The sequence below is a fragment of the Elaeis guineensis genome, chromosome 11, assembly GCF_000442705.2.
Source record: "Elaeis guineensis isolate ETL-2024a chromosome 11, EG11, whole genome shotgun sequence".
Classification (NCBI taxonomy): domain Eukaryota; kingdom Viridiplantae; phylum Streptophyta; class Magnoliopsida; order Arecales; family Arecaceae; genus Elaeis; species Elaeis guineensis.
Genome location: NC_026003.2, coordinates 12035477 through 12049654, shown reverse-complemented (window position 1 = coordinate 12049654; position 14178 = coordinate 12035477). Strand labels below are relative to the sequence as shown.

The window sequence follows — 14178 nt, the reverse complement described above, 5'->3', positions numbered from 1 at the left end:
TAACAAAATATTCTGCTTGAAGCTCTAATAATGGTACAATCACTAAAACCAAATGTTTGGCAATTGAAACAAAACTTAAAATGATATCTATCTCAAACAGTAGCTATTAGCAAAGTTTTAAATTCCATGGGACGAGGCTGTCTCGATTTTCCCATGGAATGGGAGCATCGCCATCCCGCCCCGTCCCGACACTTGGAACAGAGGATGTCCCAAGAGATCCCGATCGGGATGTTGGGATGCTAGCGGGATAGCTTATCCCAATACATGGGATGATACTCCATCTCGATGTCCCACGGGACATCCCGAGATGTTCCACTGGGAACTGAATCCCTGGCTATTACAATATATTACAGCTGAGAAAGTTCAAATGAATAAAGCTCACATTTCAAATTAGTCTTCCAATGATGAACACATAGAAATTATAGATTGTATGACTTTGAGAGTTAATAAACAGCAGTGTAAATTTCAAAAGCTTTTCATCATGAATGTAAATTATCTCCGAAAACAAGGGCCTAAAATAACACTAATGAAATCAATATGAACATGGACAGATGGAAGCACAAGTTAAGGTTAAATGCATAGCTTCTGCTCTACAAGTCAGACCTGGTAGTTTATTATCGAGTCTATCTAAACAAAATTGGCAATTAAAGTGGATATAAACATGAGAATTAAGAGGAAACAACAATGGAAAAAAATTATACTCACAGGAAACGTGGGATTATGAAAATCATTAAGAAATACATCGTCAAGATCACGAAAAAGTCTATGCTCTGGTGTATCATAGCGACCATCACAAAGATCAAGACCTCCAATGAATGCAGTAATTTTTCTTGTATTTCGAGGTGCCTCGGTATCGACTAGTAAACATTTCTGATGGTGTGTAAAGAGGGTTCCCACAATCTGGATCAAGATATTATGAGAAACAAGGTTAGATCACAGTTCAAGAGATATATTATGCAAACCTTGGTGTATGCAACAGTATGCTACATAAAGAAAAAGATATATTATCTACATATGCTTCATACACCTATTATAACACAATTTCCGTTAATGCATACATCGCAAATATCCACATACAAAGTCTAAAGATGAAGTTGTACACACTTTCTTATGATGTTCAGTATTGTGGGTTATTGTTTTATGGAGTGAGAGAGGATCTGTCATCATAGGGAACCCAAGTCTTGCAGAAAATTTCAAACAATGTGGAAGAGTAGTTGTCACTCATATATTCTACTCTTTATAGAGCTATAAGACATAAGGTGATTGGTGAAAAAAGATAACAGAATAATTGAAACTTCAGAGCTTAATTGATTCATCCAACTTAGATATATCACTATAAGTTAAACACATGAAAAAAAACCATAGCACTCTGCATCAGGGGTCCAGGTTATATATATGAGAGAATTAATTCTTAGTGGTCTAAGGTGGAGGTGGACAGAGCAGAGAGCTCAACTATCAAGAACACTGGTTTTGGCTTTGGGTTACTGAGCTCCACAATAATCCAAGATAGTTTTCCACTCTCTGTGGTCTGGAGGACTATTTCATGCTTTTTCTTGTTTTGCCTCTTTTTTCGAACATCTATTTCTCACTCCCACTCTCTCCTTGATAATTTATTACACTGCTTAGGAAACATGAAGAAAGCTGTCAGCTGTCTCTTCTTTACCTTTCTTTACTTTCTTCTAGATTCTCAAAAATATCATTTAAATGATTATTGAAACAGAGTTATCAAATACTACACCAGACCAAGCATGCTATCCAGTGCTGCAAGGGCCAATTCAGTCACTTCAAAGAAATAAAGGACAGATGTTTGCATCTGATCAATGAGAAAGACTGAAAGAACGACAGCACTAATGAGATTGTGAGGAAAAAATTCTCTGTCTGCATGCCCCAAATATCAACAAATATTTCTTGGAGTCACATTAGTGATTGCCAAATTGTGCACTCCTATTTTTTTTCTGCTGTGGCTCACATTCAGAAAGGGGAAAAAAAGATCAGGAGACTTATATTTATATCTGATATGTGGGAGGATAAAACAAAGGGACTTCATTTTGATCATCCTGATGATGATCTTGAGATATAAAGATAAATCTTGCTTAATATATCCAGTAAAATTAATCCAACAAAGTGAACAAGCAAAGCATTTCAATAGATAATCTACATGTACCTTCTGCAAAGTAGTTCTTATCTTTATATTTCTACTATGAATTATTTAGAATTGTACTTATCTTTGAATTCTTCCATGAAGCATAACATTAAATTATTTGGAAAGTAGGCATTCCATTGTTACGTACATAGAATGGACCTCAAGATAGTTGTCTCATGCCATAATATGAAACATGACCCTTCAAGCTCAGTACAACTAAAAACTTACATGCAGTTTCTAGACTTATTGACCGGACATTATCTTTGACTACTGTTAATGCTTTCAAAAACATAAGTTTGTTATTTCTTTAAAAGGACATATGTTTCTTTGCAATTGTATTCTTTTCTGATGTATATTTATTATGGATTATCAACAAAGAATAAGCAAAAATTTAGGAGCTCAAAACAATGAAATGAACTTGTACCTAGACTTTTGCTGGCTCCATGTAATCAATTATAATTTAGAATTCCTTATATCTGGTGCTGGTATCAAATAACTTAGTCCCAGCCTTCAAATATGAAGGAACACTAAAACATATGGATCAAAGAAGGGAAAGAAGTTGGTGCCAAAGATGCTTACAGTCAAGCAGAAACAAGATCATGTAAAAAAAACTTTAAAGGGAAACAAACATGAGAAGACATTATAATGCATTACCACTATATATTTAAGCACAAGAACAATGAAGAGAAAAGTAGAGTTTTATGTACAGATTGGAGAACATGGTATGAATACTAAGCCATGTGAACCTTTGTGCTTTATAAGCGAGTCGAGTAATCAATTTCAAAACATCTAATTTGGTGTCTCAATGTGTACAAAGGTTGCCACCTACATTACATCTTTTTTTTGTTCATGGCACCCCTCTATTGAAAATGGTTGGAAACAGCTGGGTGCCCATTTCTTTTGATTGGATAAGTCAGCTCAAAGTGAAATATTTAGGATTCTTCAGTGAGCATTAAAACTGATTGAAAACGGTTTTAGCTTCCAAGAGATATGAAATTCAAACTAGATATTGCTTATTGGTTTTGGAGAAAGCAACAAGGCATAATTCTAATCCAGTGTGTCAGAAAAAAATTGAAGTCTTATGACTGGAGTAGACCTTGATATTTTGAGGCTAAAACCACATTCTTGAATCTGATTTTATCAAATGCATATTTAAGCATACATATTCATTGCTTCATGAAAGAACTGCTTTTCCAGATTGTTTGCATGAAGCTTTCCTCGCCACCTAGAGATGAGCATGCCAGAAAGCTTTCAGATGGGTAGATAAGCGCACAGGTGTGCCATAGCATTTCATGCAGCCAAAAAGAGAGTAATCGAAGGAAGGATACGAGAGTTGAGTGGATCCAGGTGCCTTGACCTCTAAGAATTTTTGCCACCCTCATACCACAGTTCGAGGAAGATGAATTGGGATAGGTTGTGGCCTAGGCTATAGTAGGAACTATCTAAGCTAACACTACTCCTAAGGTAGAATCCTACTGGTAAGTAAAGTACGGGATAATGTAAAGCTAAGATAAAATAGAATTTATAGATGTAGATGTCAAAGGATCCTTTTTTAGCATTACGATATGATATTTATAAGTAACCCTCATTAACTATCTTGATACTTGTCCTTGCTATCGAGTGCTATACAGGCCACTATTGCCAAGAATGGTAGGTAGTGCTACCACTCTACTCACAACCTAGACAGCGGTAGGATGAGCGTCATTATTTATTTTTGCCACTTGTCCTTGCTAGTGTGCCACATAGCCTACTATTCTATGGATGGTAGCTAGCGCTACCCTTCCACTCACATCATGGAAAGTGGGAAGATGGTTACCACACTACTAACTGTGGATACTGGTCCATGTTATTGTATGCCATATAGGCCACTATTGCCATGCATGATAGGTAGTTCGACCACTTCTTGCATGCACGGGTAGTGGTAACTGCTAGCAAACCAGCATCCTTGGACTCTGCTCCACTAAAGCCTCATTCTAGGCTGATACCTAGCTCTCAACTTCTCAGTTTATGTCATTCGGCATACATTCTTGGTATTTGGCCTTCACCCTCAGTGTTTCGGCCAAAAACCTTAGTGTTTCGGCCAATTCTGATACTTGATAGGAGCATGCCATGCAACTTGGTCTGGTGGCTAAGTACAATTTCGGCCTACTATCCGAGTACTTCATCCTAAGATTCTCAGTCTACACCTTCGTACTTGAAGGTTGACAACTTGACATCCTTTCAAAACCTCCAATTCAGCCTGATCGGTCTTTGAAGCATAGGTATTGGTCTGGATGTGTTGGAAACACATATCAAATGCATACTGAATAGTCAACATAAATTCTCTTTATTTTATATGCATAATTTTGTTGGTTTATTTAATAATCCTTCTAACTTTTCTTATCTTTTCATCTAAACAATTTGTTTCTAACTGGCCTCTTTCAGATGAAATGAAAGGATATGAATTATGAAGCAAAACTACCAAATATTGTCCGGTAAAAGGTTGGGCAAACTGGCAAAGCATGTTTATGGAGCAGATATTAAATGTTGAACGTCAAATTTGAACTAGCTGAATGAAGAAGTTAATCTTAGATTCAATTCAACATGCATAAAGATGATTCTTTATCATATGGACATCGAATTCAATTGTATCATTTTCATATTACCCAGAACAATTACCAAGATGATTCAATATTAATGTACAAAATATGGTACTCCACTGATTGTGTGTAGAATCAAATGAATTTATGTTGTACAACTTGCCTGTTGCTTAACCATGCTAAGCTTATGGCTAGCATACGAGGTGACAAGACACAAATGACAGACGAATGCTTGAAAAACTTTCGGGTTTCTTCATCATGAGTTTGCATAACTCCTCCCTGCACCCAAAGTCTAATTATCAAACTTCAGTGCAATGATCAATTTTAATTATACTGCTGGCAAGCGAAAAATATAGTACAAAGCATTCATTGAATTCTCAACAGTAAATAATTTTAAATGCTTGTATCATCAAATAGACCATACAAGTTTGAGAGTCATTAGAGTTTGTTGGTTAAGTGTAATGGCTAGAGAGACATATCATGATACGCCAAAGAAAATGTCCAGCAACTTGAGTCTTCAAACAACTACGATAACGTAATTCATAGGACTCAAAAATACACCTTAGCTTCAATTTAAAGAAGCTTTTCTTGTAACACAAGTGAAATCAGTTAATTTAAAGTGAATATAATCTTAGTATTTGATTAACTAATAAAAGGTGTAAGGACTCTTATTTAAAGAGTTGCATTTTTCCCTATTTTGTGATCATTATATCTACGCCTCAGATAAAAGATAGTATAAAACTAAGATAAAGATAAAGATTCATTAGATCAATTGTTGAATGAACCATACATAGAGTATAATTCCATTATTTATACTAAAATAAAATAACAATCCGCTCTTGATGGTTGTTATTCACATCCTCCACTCCTAGCAATTCTAGTAATTGACATCGATTGCCTCGCTACTGCTGCATGATCATCAAGACCCATTAACTGTCAAAACAATACTCATATTTATCAATCTTGATCTATTGTTCACTTTTTTTGACCTATCCTATTGGTTGTTTTTTCTCAATCATCCTGCAACAAGGTCTTCTGCGTCTTGAAACACCATCAATTACCCATTCTTGTGTTGTTGATCATGGCTATCATAATCATTTGGCCTACTCACAGCCAAATGTCCATCTTTCGACCAGTCCCTCCATATTTGGAATTTATCACAGTCGAACTCTATCAATCCTAGTAAGGATCACATGACTTTCACTGATTGACTTCATCCAAATCAATCCACATGGTACTTGCTTACAACTACCACTTAAGCTACCAAGATGAGATGTAAACAATATTACATTTCCAATTTTTTAATATAAGTATTTTTATATTTAAATTTTATAGTAGTTAATTTGGCATGTATTACATAGTTACACCATCCTTTAGGCATATAACATGAAATATTAAAGTATATAATATTTAAACATCAAAAATAAACACAAAATTCTATTTTCCACTTAAAACTAAATAAGACTTAAAATCTTGAAAACAAATATATATATATATATATATATATATATATATATATATATATATATATATATATAGGAGTAAACTTGGGTAAGGTCGATCGGATTTGGGCTCATATCCGGTCAAGTCAAAATTGGATAATGGAGGCCCAACATCGATAATCCAAGCCGTTGGATGTGATCTACTACTTCAAAACTATTTGCACAAGAAAAATCATATGATCTGAAGACCCTTGGTTTATGCATCAAGTGATCAAAAAATACATCTAATTCAATTTTATTTAGGCTATCCAATTTTTTACTACTTGATGCATAGACTAGAGGTTTCTAAATTATATGATTTTTTATGTGCAAACAGTTTTGAGATAGCAGATCACATTCAATGGCTTAGATTATGGATGTAGGACTCTTATTATAGAGTTTTGACTTGACCGGTCCTGAATCCAAATCCGTTCGATCTAATTCTAAACTGACTATATATATATATATATTGTGTAGCAAGTTCAATATGGTATCTCTCCTACCGTGTATATAATCTGATACTAAGACTACAAGCATCAAACAGCATTGCATAAGATTAGAATTCACCAAGTAGATTTAGACTAAAGTGCACCATATTTCACTTGAATTTGAGTTTTCCTCAAATGCACACATCAACTTTATTTAGATTCAAACATGATTAGATGAAGATCCATAAGAAAGTTGTGCCTCCTCAAATGAGACGAAAAGGATAGCCTTTCATAGAAGGTGCATCTCATATTTTTCTGTTCTTCTTTAAGTTAATAAAAAAAGAAAGAAATCTGCTTCCATCATGTTTTCTACTTCTCTGAGCATTAAGTTTCTATCAAGAAGTTCATATCAAATACAGAACTGTTGATCCCATTGGTAATTGTTGTTCTTGTTTGTTCCTACTAAACCTCTTTTTTCTTTTGTCCCTTCCGGGTATTTTTTTTATTTTTAAGGCATTGTATGCAACCGAAAAAGAGGCAAAATTTCAAACACATTGATAATAAGAGCATCCAAGAGCTGAAACGACTTACCGTCTTGAAGAAGAGTTTATCGTGGGAAGTCTTATCATCCCACACCAACAAGCACACCCGAACCCCCTCCTCCGACTTGTACTTAAGCAGATCCCCCAATGTGTACCCCTCGGCCGGGATCCTCAATGGCCGTTCCCTCACCAGCCTCACTTCGTGGTAGATGGACCACCCCGCTATATAAATCAAATGGTGCGCCCCCAGTATCGCTTCGCATATATCCTCCCAGCACTTGTGATGCCGAAACACGTGCCGGCCCTCCAATTCGATGTCGTCCGGGAGTTCCCCTTCCCTGATATGGGCATCCTGGTAAAGCGTCAGCATGCCTCCCTTCCTCAAGGGGAAGTACGTGTCCGGGACCCCTTTCTGCTCGGGATCCCCCGGAATGCCGTTCCGGTAGGCCGGATTGTCCTCCACGGGCGTGAACCTCATCGAGATGCGGAGTGCCGAATGCGGCTTCGGCGGCCGCCCCGCGGGGCCGATCACCGGGAACCAATCGGCGATCTCGCCGCCGGAGGCGATGCTGGCGGCGGAGATACTGGCGGTGCCGATGAGCTGGGCGCCGAAAACGTCGTTGTCCTTGACCTCGAACTCAATGCGGGCGGCGCGGTGGGCGAGGAAGAGCTTGAAGTGCTCCTCCCAGTGGGGTTCCTGGGAGTTGGGGATGACGCGTGTGCGGGCGAGGGTGTCGCCGGCGAGTAGGACTTTGACGTAGGGGTCGCTGGTGATGACCTTTGTTTTGGGTTGGAGGGGAAGAGGGGAAGTCATCCTCTTTCTCCTCCTGAACTCTTCTTCGCGATCCATGCGGCGGGGGGTGGGGAGGGAGAGGCCGCAGGCGCCGAGGCAGCGGCGGAGGCGCTCGGTGAACATGTCCATGTTGGGGAGGTCGCGGGCCTCGTGGATGTGGAGGTCCAGGTCGCCGTGGAGGAGGATGAGCTGCTCCGGGGTGGCGTCCATTGGATTCCTCGCGGGAGTTGGAAAGGGGTATCAGGAACCGCCGGCATGGGAGCGGGAATGTATACGGTGGGGAGGAATGGGAGGAGGTGGAGGAGACAAGGGAAGGATAGGTTCTTTGCTTGATACCGGAGGATTTGGGATCGACGAGTCTAAAAGAGAGGGCTTTGGGAGATGAGATGGGAGGTTTTCGCGCGGCGAAGAGGATTAAAGAAATGGCTTCCTGAATTTTTCTGGATAAAAAGTGATGATAGATCGGATGCTTTTGGGGAATAAGTGGACAAGACCGTTGGATCTGTGGTCTTCGAATCCTTTAGTAATACCCCGCGAACGAACGTTGACAGATATTTGAATGTTCGCCCAAATTAGTAGAGAATCTGCTAAAGAAACATTCTGCAACATTGTACGATAATTCTTAATGCACATTTCCCTGGAAGTAGTTCACTTGATGGAGAAAGAAAGAGGCACTGGAACATGTTCTTTACTTTTTCTGCATTGTTCCATCATCCCAATACCTCACATTTTCTTCTCCTGGAGGAGACCACCCTCCAACTTGCCATCATCATTTTTCATCAAGCCATCCACCTTCGCATTGCTCTTCTCGGAGCCTGTTTGAATGGTTGGATCGAAAATTTTATTAAATTTATGAGTTAGACCACCATAACCATTAAAAGTATGGGTTATAGACTGGGCTAGTTTCATGTTTACAAGTATGTAGAATCATTTTTTGAGTGAGCTGATCCACTTTCATGGAGAGAAAAATATGGCCTCAATCGGTAATTTTTTCATCTTTGTAGGGTTTCGTTCGGCAAAGAGGATTAAAGAAATGGCTTCTTGAACTTTTTTGGATAAGAAGTGATGATAGATCGGATGCTTTTGGGGAATAAGTGGACAAGACCGTTGGATCTGCTGCGAGTATGGTCTTCTAATACATTAGAAGCACTCCCATAAGGTAGATATTTGAATGTTGACTCAGATTAGTAGAGAATCTGCTAAAGAAACATTCCACAACATTGTACAATAATTCTTAATGCACATTCCACTGCAAGTAGTTCGCTTGCTGAAGGAAAAAAAAAAAAGCCACTGGAATGTGTTCTTTACTTTATCTACATAATTTAATCATAGAATACTTTTTCTTCTCCTGGAGGAGGCCACCACCAACTTGCCATTATCATTTTTGATCAAACCATCTATTCTCACATTGCTCTTATTATTTGTGTCTTTATTTGTTTCCAAACAGAAAGAGAATATTGCATGTGCGTTGCATGATAATTCAAGGGGAAGGAATATTTATTATGGGGATTTAATAGCCGGTCTCTCCCTTGACCAAGCTATAACAGTTAATCCTCGTTGACCAATAATTGAACTTCCAGTCCTTCGTCAACATATTACCATAAGATTTAATCTCTATGGTACAAATATTATTTTAAAATATCAAAATTACCCCTCCAATTTATGATCATGGATGAGCCTCGCTGGATGGGCCATTGCCGATTGGCTGGATGAGTTGGACGAGGGAGATATAGTTGGTGGAGAGGAAGACAATGGTATAGATGCTAATAGTGGTGCTGATAATGAAGCCATCTGACTAGATGATGTGGTCGAGATGGTGAAGAGGGCACGCCAGTAGGAGCTCAAAAACTTCTTCAGAGTTGCCATGTCGTGACGAACATCGAGAAGATCACTGAAGTGGCTCTAGTACACAATCTCATGAAAGGAGTAGTACTTCTCGAAGTGGTCGTCATCTGCAAGGGCATCAAAAGGGACATACCAGGTGCGGAAGCCATTGGTAGGGGCAGCATGCTCGGGCCAGGTAGCCTCCTCGTAGATGTTCTCATTTGTTATGGAGGATTGGGTCTCCATCTGGTGGGGTGGTGGGGCAGGAGATCCAGCGGCTACGGCGACAGCTAGGATCTCGTCGGAGAAGGAGAGATGTGGGAGATGACGATTTTAAGATAATCAAATGGGGAGTGGGAGAGGTGGAGTGATGGCAAAGGAAGGTGGCGAAGAATAAGAAAGAGGAAATAGCTGCGATAGCCATGGTGGAGGAGAGAGAAAGAAAAGAGAACAAATTGAATTGTTCTTAGTGGTTGGGTTTATGGCAGAGAAAAAAACCAACACCCACCTATAGCTAAGAAGTCGGACCCCGCAAACACACATAAAACATATATTTGACTGCATTCATAGATACTTAAATATATTTAATCATTGATAATTATCACTAGTCAGTTAACTTTTAATTAAATTATCGGTCATTAGATTGGTATTTTCACAATTAGTAAGATAAGTTGTGAAAGAACCAAAGAAGCTAAGAAAGAGAGAGATAGAAAAGAGAAAAGCATACTTTATTCCATCCTTTTTCTTGAAATGAAGTTAACCACTGTAAATAATTTTAACGAAAAACTTTAATGGAATAACTTTAAATCCTTACCTTTTAGCTTGTGCTTGGCTCATCAAACTGATAATCTACACTTAGCTAGCAGAAAAGCAGCAATTAAATAGTCTTTAAGTTGAAGGAGATATAGAAAATAAAATATAGAGTTTAAGGACTATAAAATATAAATAATTATATTATGGATTCAAGGAGATTAAATTTTCATTAGTCATATTGAATCAAAAGAAATATACTTTGATGAACATGATATACGATTAAGATATCATGGTACACAATTAAATAAATATAGTATAAAGTTATTTTATCTTGGTATACTGTTAATCCAATATAGTACACGACTAATCCAACATAATACACAGTTAATGTATCATGTGATATATAATTAAATAAATATGGTACATAATTATTTTATCATGGTACATAGTTAATCAAATGTGGTATATAGTTAATATATCATGATGTATAGTTAATGTATCATGTTACACAGTTAAATAACTATGATACACTAGTACATAGTTAAATAAATATGGCATATAGTTATTATCTTGAATATGGTGCATATGTGAGAGTACGTTTATACTTATCAAAAGCGATTTTAAATTTAAAAATAAAATTTTAAGCATTTGGCTACAATCCAAAAGCAATTTTTGATTGCGTTAAGAATCCTTAAAATGTAGTTCACTTAACCTCTTTGCACTTTCGATAGATACGATCTTGCAAGCAGAATATCATGATTGTAAAAAATTTTTTTTGAGAAAAATAATATGCTATCCCTCGATACCCCTCTCACAATCTACTTCTTCTCGACTCCTAAACACATCTATCTCGATCACATTCATCCTTCTCCCTTTTTTTTTTTTTTTTTTTTTTTTTTTTGTGGATAGTAGAGATCACGTTCTCCCCTTCTCCTTATCTGGTTTTTAACTTTTTTTGGATAGTAGAGATCACATTCACCCATTTTCTCAATTTGGCTTTCAACTTTTTTTCGAATAGTAGTGGTCATATTCATCCTTCTTCCTATCTAGTTTTTAACTTTTTTTAATAGCAAAGATCATGTTCATCCCTTCTCCCTGTATAGTTTTCAACTTTTTTGGATTCTCCCCGTCTAGTTTTCACTTTTTTGCGAGCACATGGCTAGTCGTCTTTATTACCCTTCTTTTGATTAAAGATGCTTAACAATTATTTATTTTATTTTTTATACTAGCTATATTTAAAAAATATGTTATAAGATTTTTATTAAATTTATTTGTATTATGGTACTCATTTGTTTTATATCTAATTATTTTAGAATCATTTGATGCATTTGTCCTTTTTGGTCCGTTTGGAATTAAAAATCAACTTTTGGGTTTACCAACCAAACATATAGCAGACTACTTCTACAATTTCGAAATAGCTTTTGGATCTTGATAGTAAAATAGTTTTACTAAAATATTATTTTATCTTGAAACAGCTTTTGACCTCAAAACATAATTTTTATCAAAAATTAATTTTTAATAAAAAGCTACAGCATCCCCAAATAGACCTATAGTTGTTGTATGATGATATATAGTTAATTCAACATAGTACATAATTAGAATATCATAGTACATAGTTATTTTAGCTTGCAACATAGTTAATCCAATATGGTATACAATTATTATATTATGGTACATAGTTAAACAAATATGGCAAATAAGTCTTGTAATAGTTAATCTAATATACCTTTAATGTAACATGGTACACACTTACTATATCATAGTACACAATAAATATATATCATGAGACAGTTAAACAAACATGGCACATAACTATTTGAGTCCTGTACATGGTTAATCTAACATGGTACACAACTTATTGTATCATGGTATATAGCAAATACATAATGATACACAGTTAAGCAAATATGGTAGATAGTTAATTAAGCTTTGTACATGGTTAATCCAACATGGTACATATTTAGATAAATATGATACTATGATATATTAACTATGTACCATGATACAATAAGTATATACCATGTTGGAGTAACTATACACAAGGCTTAAATAGCCATTGATCATGTTTATTTAATTGTATACCATGATACATTAGCTATATACCATGATACAATAAGTGTATACCATGTAAGATTAACTATGTACAAGGCTTAACTAATTATGTATCATATTTACTTAACAATGTATCATTATATATTATATACTATAACATAATAGGTGTACACTATTTTCAATTAACTATATATTATATTGGATTAACTATGTATAAGACTTAAATAATATACTATATTTCTTTATCTGTGTGCCATGATATATTAACTGTGTACCATGATACAATAACTATAAACTAGACTAAAATAACTACGTACTAAGTTTATCTAACCATATACCATAATACTTTAACTATATACCATGTTGGATTAATTGTGGACATGATACTAAAACTATAAACTATGTTGGATTAACTATGCATTTTATTGGATTAATCATGTATCATGTTTATTTAACTATGTGCCATAATACATTAACTATGTAACTTGTTGGATTAACTATGTACCATATTGGCATCTCGATCGAAGTCGAAGGCCTGATTTTTGAGGAGGATGGCGTTATTCTGTTCGTAGCAGAAGAATGATGGCAGCCAGCAGCACTATGGATGGTGAAGGTAGGATTGATAATTAAATATGCCAAAAAAAATGGTCACATGGAGGGGTCAATGGAGGGCTTCAAGTTGATGGCTGGGTTCGGATCGGATATAAAATAAATTAAAAATTTATCAACCTGAACCCTGCTTGTTAATTCAACAAATAAAAATTCAAATTTTAATCTAATTATTTTATTAAATAAATAACCAAACTTGATTTTTACCTCATCGAACTATTCTAACAAGGATTACAAATAAGAGGCCACACAGATTGAAATATGTAATTAACCAACTATCCGACCATTAAACACTATACTAATAATAATCCAACAAGAGAGGCAGGTCTCCTCTCTCTCTCTCTCTATCCCATTCCGACATGAGTGCCTTTTTAATTCCCACCACCCCAATGCCCAATACACCCCACCCGACCAAAACCCCAAAGCCGAAAAGAAGAAAAAGGAAGGTGAAGTGCAGCCAGAGGCCAACTTCTATTTCCGGATAATCTCCTCTCCCCCGACGGGTCTTTTCTTTCCTCCACCCACCCTTTCTTTCTTCTTCTCTCTTTTTAAGGGCCCTTTTTAGTCTTTTTATCTTTCTTTGAATTTTTTTTTCTTTTATAAGAAGATGATGAACCGAGCTAACTCTGCTAAGGCATGTATCCCTTCCATGATGTCCATTATTGGATGGGAAGACAATAGCCAAAAGCTACACCTTTGGGACTATCACACAACCACCCAAGCGTCACCGCCATTCCGCTCACCGCCCTTGCCCTTGAGTACCACCAACCTCTCTTCTCTACCTCCTTTCTCGATTGCCTGCCCTCCTCTCTGTCAACAATTTCCCCTTCTACTTCCTGCATTTCCCTGACTACCCCGCGGTGACTCTCATCAAAAGTGAGTAACACCGCCACTGCCGGCAGAACGAGTAGAATTGGGCTGAAGTTGGGCCACCGGACCTACTTGTCATCGGCAACTGGAGAAGTCAGGAGATG

At 36.8% G+C, this 14178-nt stretch overlaps 1 protein-coding gene across 1 annotated transcript in view; it reads right to left on the bottom strand.

The window, feature by feature from the left end:
• Window positions 1-8572, bottom strand: part of LOC105061203 (phospholipase D delta) — a 141542-nt gene extending 132970 nt beyond the window's left edge. Inside the window, 4 exon segments of the mRNA XM_010945178.4 lie at window positions 706-900; window positions 4886-4923; window positions 4926-5001; window positions 7223-8572. Coding sequence (XP_010943480.2) covers window positions 706-900; window positions 4886-4923; window positions 4926-5001; window positions 7223-8176 — 1263 coding nt within the window. The 5' untranslated portion in view covers window positions 8177-8572.
• Window positions 8573-14178: the final 5606 nt, after the last annotated feature.